We start from the raw sequence: 14,122 nt of genomic DNA, 5'->3' as shown, positions 1-14,122 counted from the left end.
ATGACTTTACCTTGTCATGATGTCTTCAACAAAGGATGTTTATCTAGTGTCTGGAAATTGGCTTTGTGTTCCAGGCTGATAATGTCTCAGCCATTATGGGTTAAAAGGAATGTTGGAGAGGCATTGTCTTAGTGGACGTCCCGTCTCCGCTGGCCAGCCTGGGTTGTCACATACAAATGGCCTTCGTGTAGCTCCCTTTGAAGTTGGGCTGTGCAGTCCACAGGTGGTCCTCAGGAGATAACAATGCGTGAGTTCCAGGGGTCAGAGACAGACACAGTTTCAGCCGTTTTACAGATGTTCAGTTTTAAAATTTTTAGAAATAGTGGTGAGCATATCTATATATATTTTATATACAATGTGAGATCTTAGTCCCCTCACAGTGGAACTCACCACCTGAAATGCTCAAAAGTATTTAAAAAGTTCTTGGATATGCACTTGAAGCAACCTACAGGGCTACAGACCAGTGGGACTAGACTGGATTACTACTTAATGGCTGGTGTGGGCACAATGGGTTGAATGGCCTCTTTCATGCTATAAATGTCTGATTTAATGACATACCATACAGCAGATTGGAACCCCAAGTCAAATTCACTGTGGCAGATCCTGGTGCTTTGATAATTGACCAGTTAGCCATGCTGATAAACTATGGAGCTGTAACCGCCTAAATGTCAGCAGTATCCCCATATGAAACTGTTGCCCCTGAATATTGTCTTTGAGATCTCTAGACTTGGGAAATGAAGGTGAATCCCCGCAGGGAGAGAATGTGTAATTAATATTGGCAAACTGTGTAAATTTCCCAGGTGCTTGCCTTGAAGTCTTTTAAATATGGTGATGGCGTTCCTTGTGTGTAGGACATTTGGCTGGCCCCAAAAAGTAAAACCAAGGCATTGTTCACAATAAGGCTTAATTTATGTAGAGCTGGCCACCACACCAGTATAATCCCAGATGCTTTTGTATGTATTTTTCCGATTATTTTTATCTGGCTTGTATTTTGCGACAGTGATGACAACAAAACTGTTAGTGTCATCATCATGACTTCTCAAACTGACAGCAATTACAGGAGCCTGTACATGTACAATTAAACGTGAAAATCCAGATGTTGCTGTCAGTGATTCTACATGTTCCCATTGGTGCATTGATGAAGACCTCCCCCACTCCCTTCACCCCCAGACTGCAGTCAGTTAGAAATCACTGAATTGATGAGAGCCTGCCCTTTTACACTGTTAGTCTTGCCGTAAAAGACCTTGAAAATGTCATACCTTGTTGAATGAGGTGTGACTTAAGTTTTCAAGGTTGGACTAAGTTCATAATTACAGCTGAATAGCCCCACTGGCCCTGAAAAACAAGTTTTATATTTGTGGAATGCCTAATTTCTCCATTATGATAAAATCTCACATTTTCAGTTTTCTTAAAAAAGATTAGTTCACAATCTTGCACCCTATGTCTATGCCCAGTCATTCATTTTGTTCTCTGCAATTAAAAGTGAATGAAAAATCACTGCATTTTATTTCCTAGTTTGCTGTCTGTGAGAATACTTAAATACAATTGGTTGATTATCCTGCTTGATGATATCATTGTTGCTGAACAGATGGAGGCCACCTTGTCTTGGCACCAGATTCAAACTGATGTTGAGGAAGGGGAGATTCAAACCACAGAGATGGCTAGATAGTGTGGGTAGCTTGCTTCAAGGCGAGTGCTGCTGGCCCCAATATCCAGGTCAATTTCTTCTTTTTAGAAAAAGAGCTTTTATTTGGATGAGCATGCGTGTAGATTACCGTGCTTTTGACAAATCTAATGCAAATGATTTGATGAAGCCGCAGTTTGTTTCACAAGAAAAGAATGCTGTTTCTCCAGAATAACACCCTCATTCAACCAGGTGTAATCATTTGTAAGTGGTGGTCGAATTGCACTCTGAGAGGACAAGGGAGACGCAAAAGTTTTTATGGTCTTGTTTTCCAGTTTCCGTTCCCCAAGATAATCATAAAAAAAATTAAATAGGATGGGGGGTTAGTTCTTCACACACACAGTGGGTGGAATGACAAACTCTCTGCACAATTATTTGTAACTTCTTGCAAGAGGGATTTAAATAGCTGCTTGAAAATAGGGGATATTAAAAAGAGCTGTTAGAATTTGAAATACCCTATCAGATACAGTGGTGCACATAGAAGGCATGATAGCTTTTCACGGGAAAAGCAGATAAATAGAAAAAAAAATATTAAAGGGCGGGGGACTAAGATTATGTCGATAGCTTAAGGACTGAATTTTTTATTCATTCATGGGATGTGGGCATTGCTGGGAGCAGGATTGGATGAGAAAGCTCATTTAGAAAAAGGTACCAGGCCAGATTTCATGGGCTGTTTCCATGCAGTTCCAAATTCCTGCCTATCTGCGTTTGTACGAGCTTCACACTTAATAGGTAGTTTAATAAAGCTGTGCAGTAATGACATCAACACAATCTTTACCCCTTCAGTTTTTATGTTGAATCTAACATGGCATATTTCCTTGCACTCAAAGCAGTGACTCATTATCTTTGTGAAATTGCTTTCTCCCGATCACTCTACTTTAGTGAAATTCCTGTGATTATCAGGTCATAATTCCTGCAGTCTCTTACTTGCCCAAACAGCTCATCATCAGTACATCTTGAGCAAGAAATCAAATAACATGAATTGATATTACTTCAGAGCCATGCCATAAATACCTACCCTCACTGCTTCAGCTTCCCCCTTCCTTTTAATATAGTCCCTTCCACACCTGTGCCAAGTTTAAGTTTACTAGTGAAACACTCCACCTCTATTAGCACCATCTCCTGTCCATTTTCAGATTGCAGCTGCCTTCAGTATTTTCACTGGCTTTCTTTACGTGTAATCACAAAGGTTTGTTCCTATCAGTCCTTGTGTTGTTACCAGTTTGATCCTTACATTGCCACCTGGTCTTAAAATTTTGCATCCCCCTTTTTCTGTTGATTTTTCTCTCCTCTTCGAGAATGTACCTGAGATATTTCCCCCTCCACTTTGCTCCAGTGGTCATTCATGTCTGACTCTAACCATTTGAGTGCCAGCTGGCTATTTAGTCAAGGGAAGCATGTGGCGGTGTTCATTGCTACCCCTGCCAGAGGTTCAAATTCATGCTTCCAGCAGGCAATTATGCTGGATAGCAGTCAGGAATACAAAACCTGACATTTTTCCGCTCCCTTAAAGCTGATTGTTGCACCAACATTGATGCTGCCTGAGATTAACTAACTCGGCACAGACCAGTGATGGAATGTGGCACCTTTTTGGTCTGTATGGCCCAAGCTGACTACTTGGGGAGTTATTTTTGTTTTTAAAAATTATTTGCATCAAATTTCTTTTTGTTTTTATTTGTTGCATTTATATAATGCCTTTCACAACCTCAGGACGTCCGAAAGCATGTTAAAACCAGGAAATCCTTTCTATTTTGAAGTATGTTTACTGTTGTAATTTGGAAACGACAGCCAATTTACACACAACATTGAGATAACGATCAGATAATTGGTGTGTATAACCTGTTTTAAAAGCGAAGAACTACGGATGCTGGAAATCCAAAACAAAAACAAAAATACCTGGAAAAACTCAGCAGGTCTGGCAGCATCGGTGGAGAAGAGCACAGTTCACGTTTCGAGTCCTCAACTCCCTTCAACAGAACTAAGTAAAAATAGAAAAGGAGTGAAATATAAGCTGGTTTAAGGGGGGGGGGGGGGGGGGGGTGGGACAAGAAGAGCTAGGTAGAGGGCCAGTGATAGGTGGAGATAACCAAAAGATGTCACAGACAAAAGGACAAAGAGGCGTTGAAGGTGGTGATATTATCTAAAGGAATGTGCTAATTAAGGGTAGAAAGCAGGACAAGCAAGGTACAGATAGCCCTAGTGGGGGTGGGGTGGGGTGAAGGAATCTAAAAAGGCTAAAAGGTAGAGATAAAACAATGGATGGAAATACATTTAAAAATAATGGAAATAGGCGGGAAAAGAAAAATCTATATAAATTATTGGAAAAAACAAAAAGGAGGGGGAAAAAACGGAAAGGGGGTGGGGATGGAGGAGAGAGTTCATGATCTAAAATTGTTGAACTCAGTATTCAGTCCGGAAGGCTGTAAAGTGCCGAGTCGGAAGATGAGGTGCTGTTCCTCCAGTTTCCGTTGAGCTTCACTGGAATATTGCAGCAAGTCAAGGACGGACATGTGGGCATGAGAGCAGGGTGAAGTGTTAAAATGGCAAGCGACAGGGAGGTCTGGGTAATGCATGTGGACAGACCGAAGGTGTCCTGCAAAGCGGTCACCCAGTCTGCATTTGGTCTCTCCAATGTAGAGGAAACCGCATTGGGAGCAACGAATGCAGTAGACTAAGTTGAGGGAAGTGCACACCTGCCCCTTCACTTCCCCTCTCCTCACCATCCAAGGGCCCAAACACTCTTTTCAAGTGAAGCAGCATTTCACTTGCACTTCCCCTATTTGGTCCCTAATCTCCTCTATTCCCCCTTTTACCACCCTCTTATTATTTGTGTGCTGATAGAAGACTTTGGGATTCCCCTTTATGTTGGCTGCCGGTCTTTTCTCATAACCCCTTTTTGCTTGTCTTATTTGCTTTTTCACCTGAGCTCTGAACCTTCTGTATCCCGCTTGGTTCTCAGTTGTATTTTCTACCTGACACCTGTCATAAGCACACTTTTTCTTCTTCATTTTAATTTCTATATCCTTTTTCATCCAGGGAGCTTTGGATTTGTTTGCCCTACCTTTGCCTTTTGAAGGAATATGCCTTGACTGTGCCCAAACCTTCTTTGAAGGTAGCTCATTGTTCAGCTACAGTTTTTCCTTCCGACCTTTGGTTCCAGTCTATCCAGCCCAGCTCCGCTCTTGCCCCATTGAAGTCGGCTCTCTCCCAGTCAATAAATCTTACTCTGGATTGCCTACCGTCCTTTTCTACCGTCACTCTAAACCTTAGGATACAATGATCTCTGTTTCCTAAATGTTCCCCCACTGACACTTGATCTACTTGGCCCACCTCATTTCCAAGAACCAGGTCCAACAGTGCATCCTTTCTTGTTGGACTGGACACATACTGCTGTAGGAAATTCTCCTGAACACAAGCTAGGGACTCTTGCCCCTCTCCGCCCTTTACACTACCATTGTCTCAGTCTACATTCAGGTAGTAAAGTCCCCAGTTATTATATTAGAACCAGTATATTAATTTGTGTTCATCTCTTTATCCTGACCATTTACTGTTTTCAATTCCTGGCAGCACTAAGACCTTGCTAATGCATGTTCACTAACATTTTGGCTCTACTTCTCTCCTTACCTCCCTGCCAAAATGAGGTTAATATGCATCCCAACTACTGTTTTTGTTTTGCTTTTGGATCACTGTCTCTGTTTTACACCAATGTGCAATTCATTCCATCTCTCAATGGATGTTTATTGTCTGTTCTCATGCCAGGCTGGTTGATGCTGGCACCAAAAGCACACCATCTTTAGGGGAACAGAAAGGTAGACACACCAGCTTTATTTGGCAATCTCCCTTTTGTTCTACTGGTGACTGTAGAGGAAGCAGCAGGTCTGGTTTTCTGCCCCACCAGCAAAAGTAGGTGGCATCAATGGCAGGCAACAATGGGGGAAGAGACATTATACCATTCCTTGAAGATTTGAAAAATTGTTCCCCAGGTTTGCTTGGCTGAATGTTTCTTTGTTGATGTTTGCCAGTGTGTGCTACAATTTGTTGGTCTTTTAGGTGAAATCTGGTTCATCAGGTTGAGACTATTCTCAAAACTGCTTAACAGTAGCATTACTGGATCTAGTGGGCTACTTGCAAAGGTCAGTACTCTGTATTAGATGTGCAAATGTTGGGGTTGGGAGGTAGGGCTTGGTGATGTGTATGTATTTAGTAGGGCAGATTTGGAATAGATATGTGTGCATCAGGTATGTGAGGACCTGTGCATGTATTGGGCTGTGCATGGATAGTGGAACTATATGTTTGGTGTGTTTGGGAGGAATGCAAAGCCCTGGAGGAAATTTTCATTATTTGCTGCCCAGGCATTTATCTGTTGGAACAGGTTGCTCACTTGTTGTAGAACCCATTGAAATCACCAAGATGAAAATTGGACAGGTTCTACTATGGACTGATGATCCACTCTATCAAATTACTCTGCTCTTTATGAAGCACAAGATTAAACAGGTGACATATAGGGGAAGGTATGGGGCCGTGGTTGCTTGAAATGAATAAATACAGATAGCAAATGCTTAGTTTCCCACTCTCTGTGCTTCACAGAACTGACTCCTGGACATTCTACTGCGATGGTAGAGATTTTAATGGGAGCTTTATGTCTTGTAATTTGGACCATATTCCACATCTACTATAGTGACACCATGCAGTTTCCTTCTGATATCACTAGTACTGAATGAAGTAACCAAGGCACTGTCCCTACCTAGTCAGGCTGAAGTTAAGGTTAGTTACATGTGATGAATTAGTGGTGGCCAGTCTCTGATATTACCAAAGTAACTTCTTTGTGTTCTAGGATTTAAAGATGACCGACCACGAGTTAAAATATTAAGCTACCCCCAGTACTGTCGCTACCGGGCCATACGGAAAAGAATTCAGAAAGCATCTGCTGACTGTGTCAGTGAAGCACAACTATTGGCTCTTGGAGGGATCCTTTTGGTTAATGAGAACACCAAGATTCTTTACTGTCGTGAAACCTTTGAACACCCAACACTGGGGGATAACAAATCCATTTGTGATGAGTTTGGTGAGTTCTGAAAGTTTGCCACCTTGTTGCCTGTGTGAGCTTGTTTCTTTGCTTTTGTTTTAAACTGATAGTTCAGCCCTTTTGTCCCACAATATGAATTTCAACCTCACTGTCCAGTGTAGAATTTTCCCACGTTAAAGTGAAACCTTATGTCTTGAAATGGGAGGACATGAACCCACAATTTCAGTCTCAACCAGGTGTCTCAGGAAGCACTGATCACAAGGGCATAGGGAATATTAAAAGAAAACAGTTGATCAAGATTGTTCTAGCCGTTCAGTGGATCAACCCACTTTCTGACCCTCTAATTTTCACCCATAGCAAGACTGGCCACTGGCAACATGCAGGTGTCTCTCGTGACCAACCACCCTCTTTTTTTTGGCATCTGATGTGATGTATTTAAGTGGTTGACCCCTATAACTTTTATTGTGAGGCCACGGTAACTTAAATGGGCCAATTTGTGCATGCCCTGCACAGGAACTTTCAGGTTTTTGCATGACTGTGCAGCTTACAGGGAGCATTGTTTGTGACCACAGTTGGTAAGGAACTATTAATAGGAAACACATGATAATTTGGTGTAATTATTAAAAGTACCTGTAGAAATTTTGTGGATATATAGTATGCCTGACATCATTGCTAGTAGAAAATAGCAGCCAGCCCAGGCACAATGCCTTCCTTCTGTATTATCAACTTCTGTGTTTGTATCTTACCTGGGATTGCTTAATGGGATGAATATAGAGGGAGCTTGACTCTTAAGTTTTGTTGTGCTTTAAACATTTGGGCTTTGAAATTAGTTGGGGGTTCTTTCATTCATCCACTGTAACTTCAGCAAAAGAGCCGCAGAAACACTTCATGCCTCCCTATGGAGTTTTCCTGGTTTTTCATCTGAAGTCATGGAGGATGAACAGGAGAACTGTTGCAGCAAATTTTCCCCCTCTGTATTAAGCCAAAGCCAAATGTAATTCTGATGACATAAATGGCAGAGTGCTTTGTGTGTCTGAATTTGGGAAAAGCGTATGTTTTTTTTTGTCCTCTTTAGCACCTCGTGTCTTGACACGTACTTCAGCTGGTCGAGTGGTGCGGACAAGGCTGCAAATTACCACACAACCACGATCACTGACGTTGCTGCATCTTCAACTGACAGGAGGTAAAGTTTGGCACTTCAGTCAGGTTGGCTGTTTGACATTGCTTTTCTGTTACTCTGAATGCCCCATTCCCTTATGGCATTCCATCTAGCAGTCTAAAATTGAAATTGATTGATTAATTCAAAATGTGTCCAGTGTGCGCAGGCACTTTTAACCAGTAACAAAGGGAAATGAAGCGTCTGCCTCAATCTACAGATGCTCATAATGTGACCCAGGGATCACATGAGATCCATTTCCACGTCACTTGTGACTCTCGACAGAGCTTCCCTTTGGTCTCCGGAGGTACTATTTGCTACCTAACTGTGAGATATTACTAGATCCAGGAATCAACCCTGTTCCCTGTCTACTTTCTAGTCCGAGAAATTGAAGGGATGCTATTAGGAAGAATAAGGATCCATTATAGAACAAAAACTTACATTTGTGTAGCAACTTCAGTGTAGTAAAATGCCCCAAGGAGTTATTGGACAAAATTTGATGTTGAGCTTTTAAGGACGGACATTCAATTTCTTGGGTAATCTGGTAAAATAAAAAATAACCAGTGAATAGTTTGGGGCTAGAAGGGACAGTGAAGTTGTGCAAGCCAGAAAGTTCTATTATTCAGGTCCTCGTCTCCGCTGAGATAGCGGATTGCAGCTAGAGGGATGGTGTTGGGGAGACAGAAGTTGGCTTCATCACCCCGGATCTATAGAGGGAAAAATTTTTAATCACCATCCACTATCTACTACAAGACTTTCATGGGGAACAAAGTTGAAATACGCAATTGGATTGGTTCCTTCTTCCTGGGTGTTTCATCTCGCTCTCTCGCGCCCTCCCTCTCTCACTCACAGCTGTATAACAGGATGCGCTCACTATTATTAGCAAGCTTCAAAGCAGATTAACCCATTCTTGGGAGATGGGGGCAAGAGCTTGGAGGGATTTGAAAACAAGGATGAGAATTTTAAAATCAAAGCGTTGTTCAATTGGGAGCCTATGGACATAAAAAGTAGCAGCAGGAGAAGGCCATATGGGGCGTGACAATATAGTGGCTATGTTACCAGACTAATAACCCAGAGGTCTTTATGAATCCCTAGGGATGTGAGTTCAAATCCCACCATGACAGTTGGAGAATTTGACAATAATAAAATAAAAATAATCAGCATTTTGGGGTGCAAAAGTGGCTTTTATCGCATAATTTTTGGCTTGGTGGCACTTTTTGATAGAGCTGTAAAAGAGACTTTTCTGGTTAGGGTCATTGCTTAAAAATAAGGGGTTACCCATTTAAGAGAGAGATGAGAATTTTTTTCTCTGAGGGCCTAGAGTCTTTTGAACTCTCTTCCTCAAAAGGCAATGGAAGCAGAGTCTTTGAATATTTTTAAGGCAGAGGTAGAAACATAGAATCATAAAAAATACGATCAGGAGTAGGGCATTCAGCCCTTCGAACCTGCTCCACCATTCAGTATGATCATGGCTGATCCTCTATCTCAACACCCTACTCCCGCTCTGTCCCCATACCCCTTGATGCTTTTGGAGCCCAGAAATCTATCTATTTCCTTCTTAAATATATTCAGTGACTGGGCCTCCACAGCCTTCTGTGGTAGAGAGTTCCACAGGTTCCCCACCCTCTGAGTGAAGGAGTTTCTCCTCATCCCGGTCCTAAATGGCCTACCCTGTATCCTGAGACTGACCTCTTGTTCTAGACCCCCCCAGCCAGAGGAAACATCAATTGGCATCCAGTCTGCCCATCCCCGTCAGATTTTCAATGAGATCCCCTCTCATTCTTCTAAACTGCAGTGAATACTGGCCTAGTCAGCCCAATCTCTCCTCCTACGACAATCCTGCCATCCCTGGAATCAGTCTGGTAAACCTTTGCTGCACTCCCTCTATGGCAAGTATATCCTTCCTTAAGCAAGGAGACCAAAACTGCACACAGTACTCGAGGTGTGGTCTCACCAAGGCCCTGTACAGCTGCAGTAAGACATACTTGCTCCTGTACTCAAGTCCTCTTGCAAAGAAGGCCAACACACTATTAGCCTCCTTAACTGCTTGCTTTCAGTGATTGGTGTACAAGGACACCCAGGTCCCTCTGTACATCAACATTTCCCAATCTATCACCATTTAAATAATACTGTGCCATTCTGCTTTTCCTACTGAAGTGGATAACTTCACACTTATCCACATTATACTGCATCTGCCATGTATTTGCCCATTCACTCAATGTGGTTAAATTGCCTTGAAGCCTCTTAACACCTTCCTGACTGCTCACATTCCCACCAAGTTTTGTGTCGTCAGCAAACTTGAAAATATTACATTTGGTTCTCTCTTGTGAATAGCTGGGGCCCAAGCACTGATTCCTGCAGTACTCCACTAGTCACTGCCTGGCACTCTGAAAAAGACCTGTTTATTCCTATTCTGTTTCCTGTCTGCTAAGCAATTCTCAACCCATGCTAATATATTACCCCCAACCCCATGTGCTTTAATTTTACACACTAACCTCTTATATGGAACTTTCTTTGGATTTTCAGAAAGCTTTTAGTATACCACACTCACTGGTTCTCTCTTATCTATTCTGCTAGTTATGTCCTCAAAAAAAAAACTCCAGTAGCTTTGGCAAACATGATTTGCCTTTCATAAATCCATGTTGACTTTGTCTAATCCTGTTTCTTGATCAATTTTCTAAGTGCCCTGTTATCACATCCTTTATAACAGACTCTAGCATTTTCCCTGCTGTTAGGCTATAATTCTGTAATATGCTGTTTTCTCCCTCCCTTTTTTAAATAGTGTGGTTACATTTGCCACCCTCCAATCTGCCGGGACTGTTCCAGAATCTACAAAATTTTAGAAGGTGACAACCAACACATCCACTATTTCCATGGCCACCCCCTTTATTCCCTGGGATATAGATTATCAGGCCCTGGGGATTTATTGGCTTTCAGCTCCATTAATTTCTCCAGCACTTATTGTTTTAATGATACTAATTTCCTTCAATTCCTCCTTCTCACTAGATCCTTGGTTCTCTAGTATTTCTGGGAAGTTATTTGTGTCTTCCTCCGTGAAGACAAAACTAAAGTAGTTGTTTAATTGTTCTGCCATTTCTTTGTTCTCTATTATAAATTCTCCCATTTTGGACTGTAAGAGATCTTCATTTGTCTTCACTAATCTTTTTCTTTTTATATAGATTCTTGTTAAGCAAGGGGATGAAAGGTTATCAGGGTAGGTGGGAATGCGGAGCTGAGGTTACAATCGAATCAACTGTGATCTTATTAAATGGTGGAGCAGGCTCGAGGGGCTGAGTGGCGTGCTCCCGCTCCTAATTCGTATGCTCGTATGTAAAATCTGGAATTAGAAAGCTAGAGTCTGTAATGATGATCATAAAACTACTGGACTGTTGTAAAAACCCATCTGGTTTACTAATGTCCTTCATGGATTGAAACTTATCCCTCTATGTGACTCCAGACCCACAGCAATGTGGTTGATTTTTAACGGCTTTCTGAAATGGCCTAGCAAGTCACTCAGCTATTTTCAACATTGCATTTCACCACCACTATTGCAAGGGCAATTGGAAATGGGCAAGAAAAGCCGGCCTTACCAACAATACTCGTTCCAGGAATGAAAAATAAGGCCTGTTGAGCATGCTCAATTCAGTTTGCTAACTCGCTGTGCTATATTGCAGAAATTGCAGAAGCTGCTCACTGTTAGTTGGTTAAGTATAAATGCTATTACCAAGCTTTAAAGCATATTAACCCTTTCTTGCAGTTGTTAGAGAGTTAGGGGTGAAGCCATGGAGGGATCAAGGCTGAATTTCTGCATCGGCTCCACTTTCCCACTCTATCCCTATATCCCTTGATTCCCTTTGTGCCCAAAAATCTATCACCCTCCCTCTTGAATATGTTCATTATATGAACATCCACAGCCTTCTGGGATAGAGAATTTAAAGATTCGCAGCACTCTGAAGGAAGACATTTCTGCTTATCTCAGTTCTAAATGGCTGGCACTTTATTCTGAGGTGACTCCTAGTTCTGGACTCTCCAAACATGGGAGACATCCCATGGGCATCTACCCTGTCAGGCCCTCTATACACTATACACATTTCAATGAGATTCTCTCTCAATCTTCTAAACTGCAAAGAATACATTCTCATTCTTCTCAGTCTCTCCTCATAGGACAGCCCTCTCATCCCAGGAACCAATCTACTGAACCTTTGTTGCACCCATTCTGAGCAACCCAATTATCTCTCCTTGGGTAAGGAGCCCAGACTATGTAGTACTCCAGGTTTGGTCTCGCCAAAAGCCTATATAATTGCAGCAAGACTTGCTTAATCTTATACTCCTACCTGCTTGCCATAAAGGCAAGCCTACCATTTGCCTTCCTAATTGTTTACTGTACGTGCATGTTAACATTATAATTCGTGTACAAGTACATCCAAATTCCTCTACATGCCAATGTTTGCCAATCACTCATTTTGAAAAAAATACTGTACTTTCTATTTTTTCTGTCAAAGTTAATTTCATACTCTCCCACATTGCACTCCATCTGCCACCTTCTTACTCCATCATTTAACCAGTCTATATCCCACTGCTGCCTCTTTGCATACTCCTCATTGCTTATTTTTCCACCTAGCTTTGTATTGTTAGCAAATTTGGATCTATTACTCTCAGTCCTTTCATCAAGGGCATTGATATAGGTTGTAAATAGCTGAGGGCCAAGTACAGATCATTGTAGTACAACACTAGGTATACCCTGCCACCCTGAAAATGACCCATTTGTTCCTACTCTGTTTTCTGTCTGTTAACTAATTCTCTGTCTATGCTGATATATTACTCCTAATTCCTTGAGCCCTAATTATATTTAAGAACTTCTGTATGGCACCTTATCAAATGCCTTCTGATAGTCCAAATATGTTATGCCCATTGATTCCTCTTTATCTACTCTGTTAATCACACCTTCAAAAAACTAATGGATTTATCAAACACTATTTCTTTTTCATAAAACTATGTTTACTTTATTGTGATTTTCCAAGTCCCCTATTACCATGTCCTTAATAGATTCTTGTATCTTCCTCACCACTGATGTCAGATTAACTAGCCTTTAATTCCTTGTTTTCTCTCACTCCTTTCTTGAAAAGTGAGAATATAGTTGTTACGCTCCATCCTGGAATCCTTAATTCCCACAATTTCGTGTATGCTTTTGTGTCTTCTACTGTGAAGGCAGACATTAAATATTTTTTTAACATCTTGACCATATCCTATTGCCTATTATAATTTCTCCTATATCTGCTTTTAAGGGACCCACATTTACTTAAACAGATCTCATCCTTTTCACATAATTTTAAAAGCACTTGCTAGATTATTTTTATTCTATTTTCTCCCTTTCTATCAATTTCTTGGTCATTCTTTGCTGATTTTTAAAGCTCTCCCAATCCTCAGGCTTGCTACTATTTTTGGCAACGTTACAAGTGTCGTTTTCTAATCTAGTACTATATTTTCTACTTGGCTATGGCTGTACTACTTTTCCAGTGGAATTTTCATTACTCAAGGGAATGTATATTTGTTGATAATGAATTATTTCTTTAAATATTTGCCATTAGTTATCAACTGTCATATCTTTTAACCTAATTTCCCAATCTACCTCAGCTAACTCATCCCTCAGGATTGGCTATGGTTAAATTTAAAACATAAATTTTGGATTTCAGCACATCACTCTCAAACTGAATGTGAAATACTGTCATATTATGATCTTCCCCAGAGGATTCATTGCTAAATAACCTTCTTTATTACATAATATTAAATCGAAAGTAGCCCGACACATAACGTAGACGTATACTGAACTGTGAAGAGATTAGTGATAGACTTCAAGGACATAGACAGGCTGGTGGAATGGGTAGACACGAGTTTCCCTTCGGGAAGGTTGAGAGGAGATTTGACAGAGGTGCTTAAAACCATGAGAGCCCTCGAGAGAGAGTAGAAGAGATGAACTGTTTAGCTTTGCAGAAGGATTGAGAAGCACAGGGCACAGACCTAAAGTGACTGGAAAAAGAACCAAAGGTGACATGAGGGAGAGCCCCCGAGAGAGAAAGAGAGAGTAGAAGAGATAATCTGTTTAGTTTTGCAGAAGGATTGAGAAGCACAGGGCACAGATCTAATGTGACTGGAAAAAGAACCAAAGGTGACATGAGGAAAAACTGTTTTACAATGTGGATGGTTAGGATCTGAAATACACTGCCTGAAAGTGTGGTGGAGGAAGATTTAACTATGA

At 41.3% G+C, this 14,122-nt stretch overlaps 1 protein-coding gene across 3 annotated transcripts in view; it reads left to right on the top strand.

Annotated features, from left to right (window-relative positions):
* The window catches only part of LOC144685777 (uncharacterized), a 99,169-nt gene that overhangs the window by 39,927 nt on the left and 45,120 nt on the right, over window positions 1–14,122 (top strand). For all 3 annotated transcript variants that reach the window (XM_078550643.1, XM_078550642.1, XM_078550645.1), the window contains 2 exons: window positions 6,519–6,749; window positions 7,786–7,893. In XM_078550643.1, coding sequence (XP_078406769.1) covers window positions 6,519–6,749; window positions 7,786–7,893 — 339 coding nt within the window. The remainder of the gene's footprint in view (window positions 1–6,518; window positions 6,750–7,785; window positions 7,894–14,122) is intronic.

This window comes from Cetorhinus maximus, chromosome 10 (genome assembly GCF_964194155.1).
Source record: "Cetorhinus maximus chromosome 10, sCetMax3.hap1.1, whole genome shotgun sequence".
Classification (NCBI taxonomy): Eukaryota; Metazoa; Chordata; class Chondrichthyes; order Lamniformes; family Cetorhinidae; genus Cetorhinus; species Cetorhinus maximus.
This window is presented reverse-complemented; position numbering and strand designations above follow the sequence as displayed.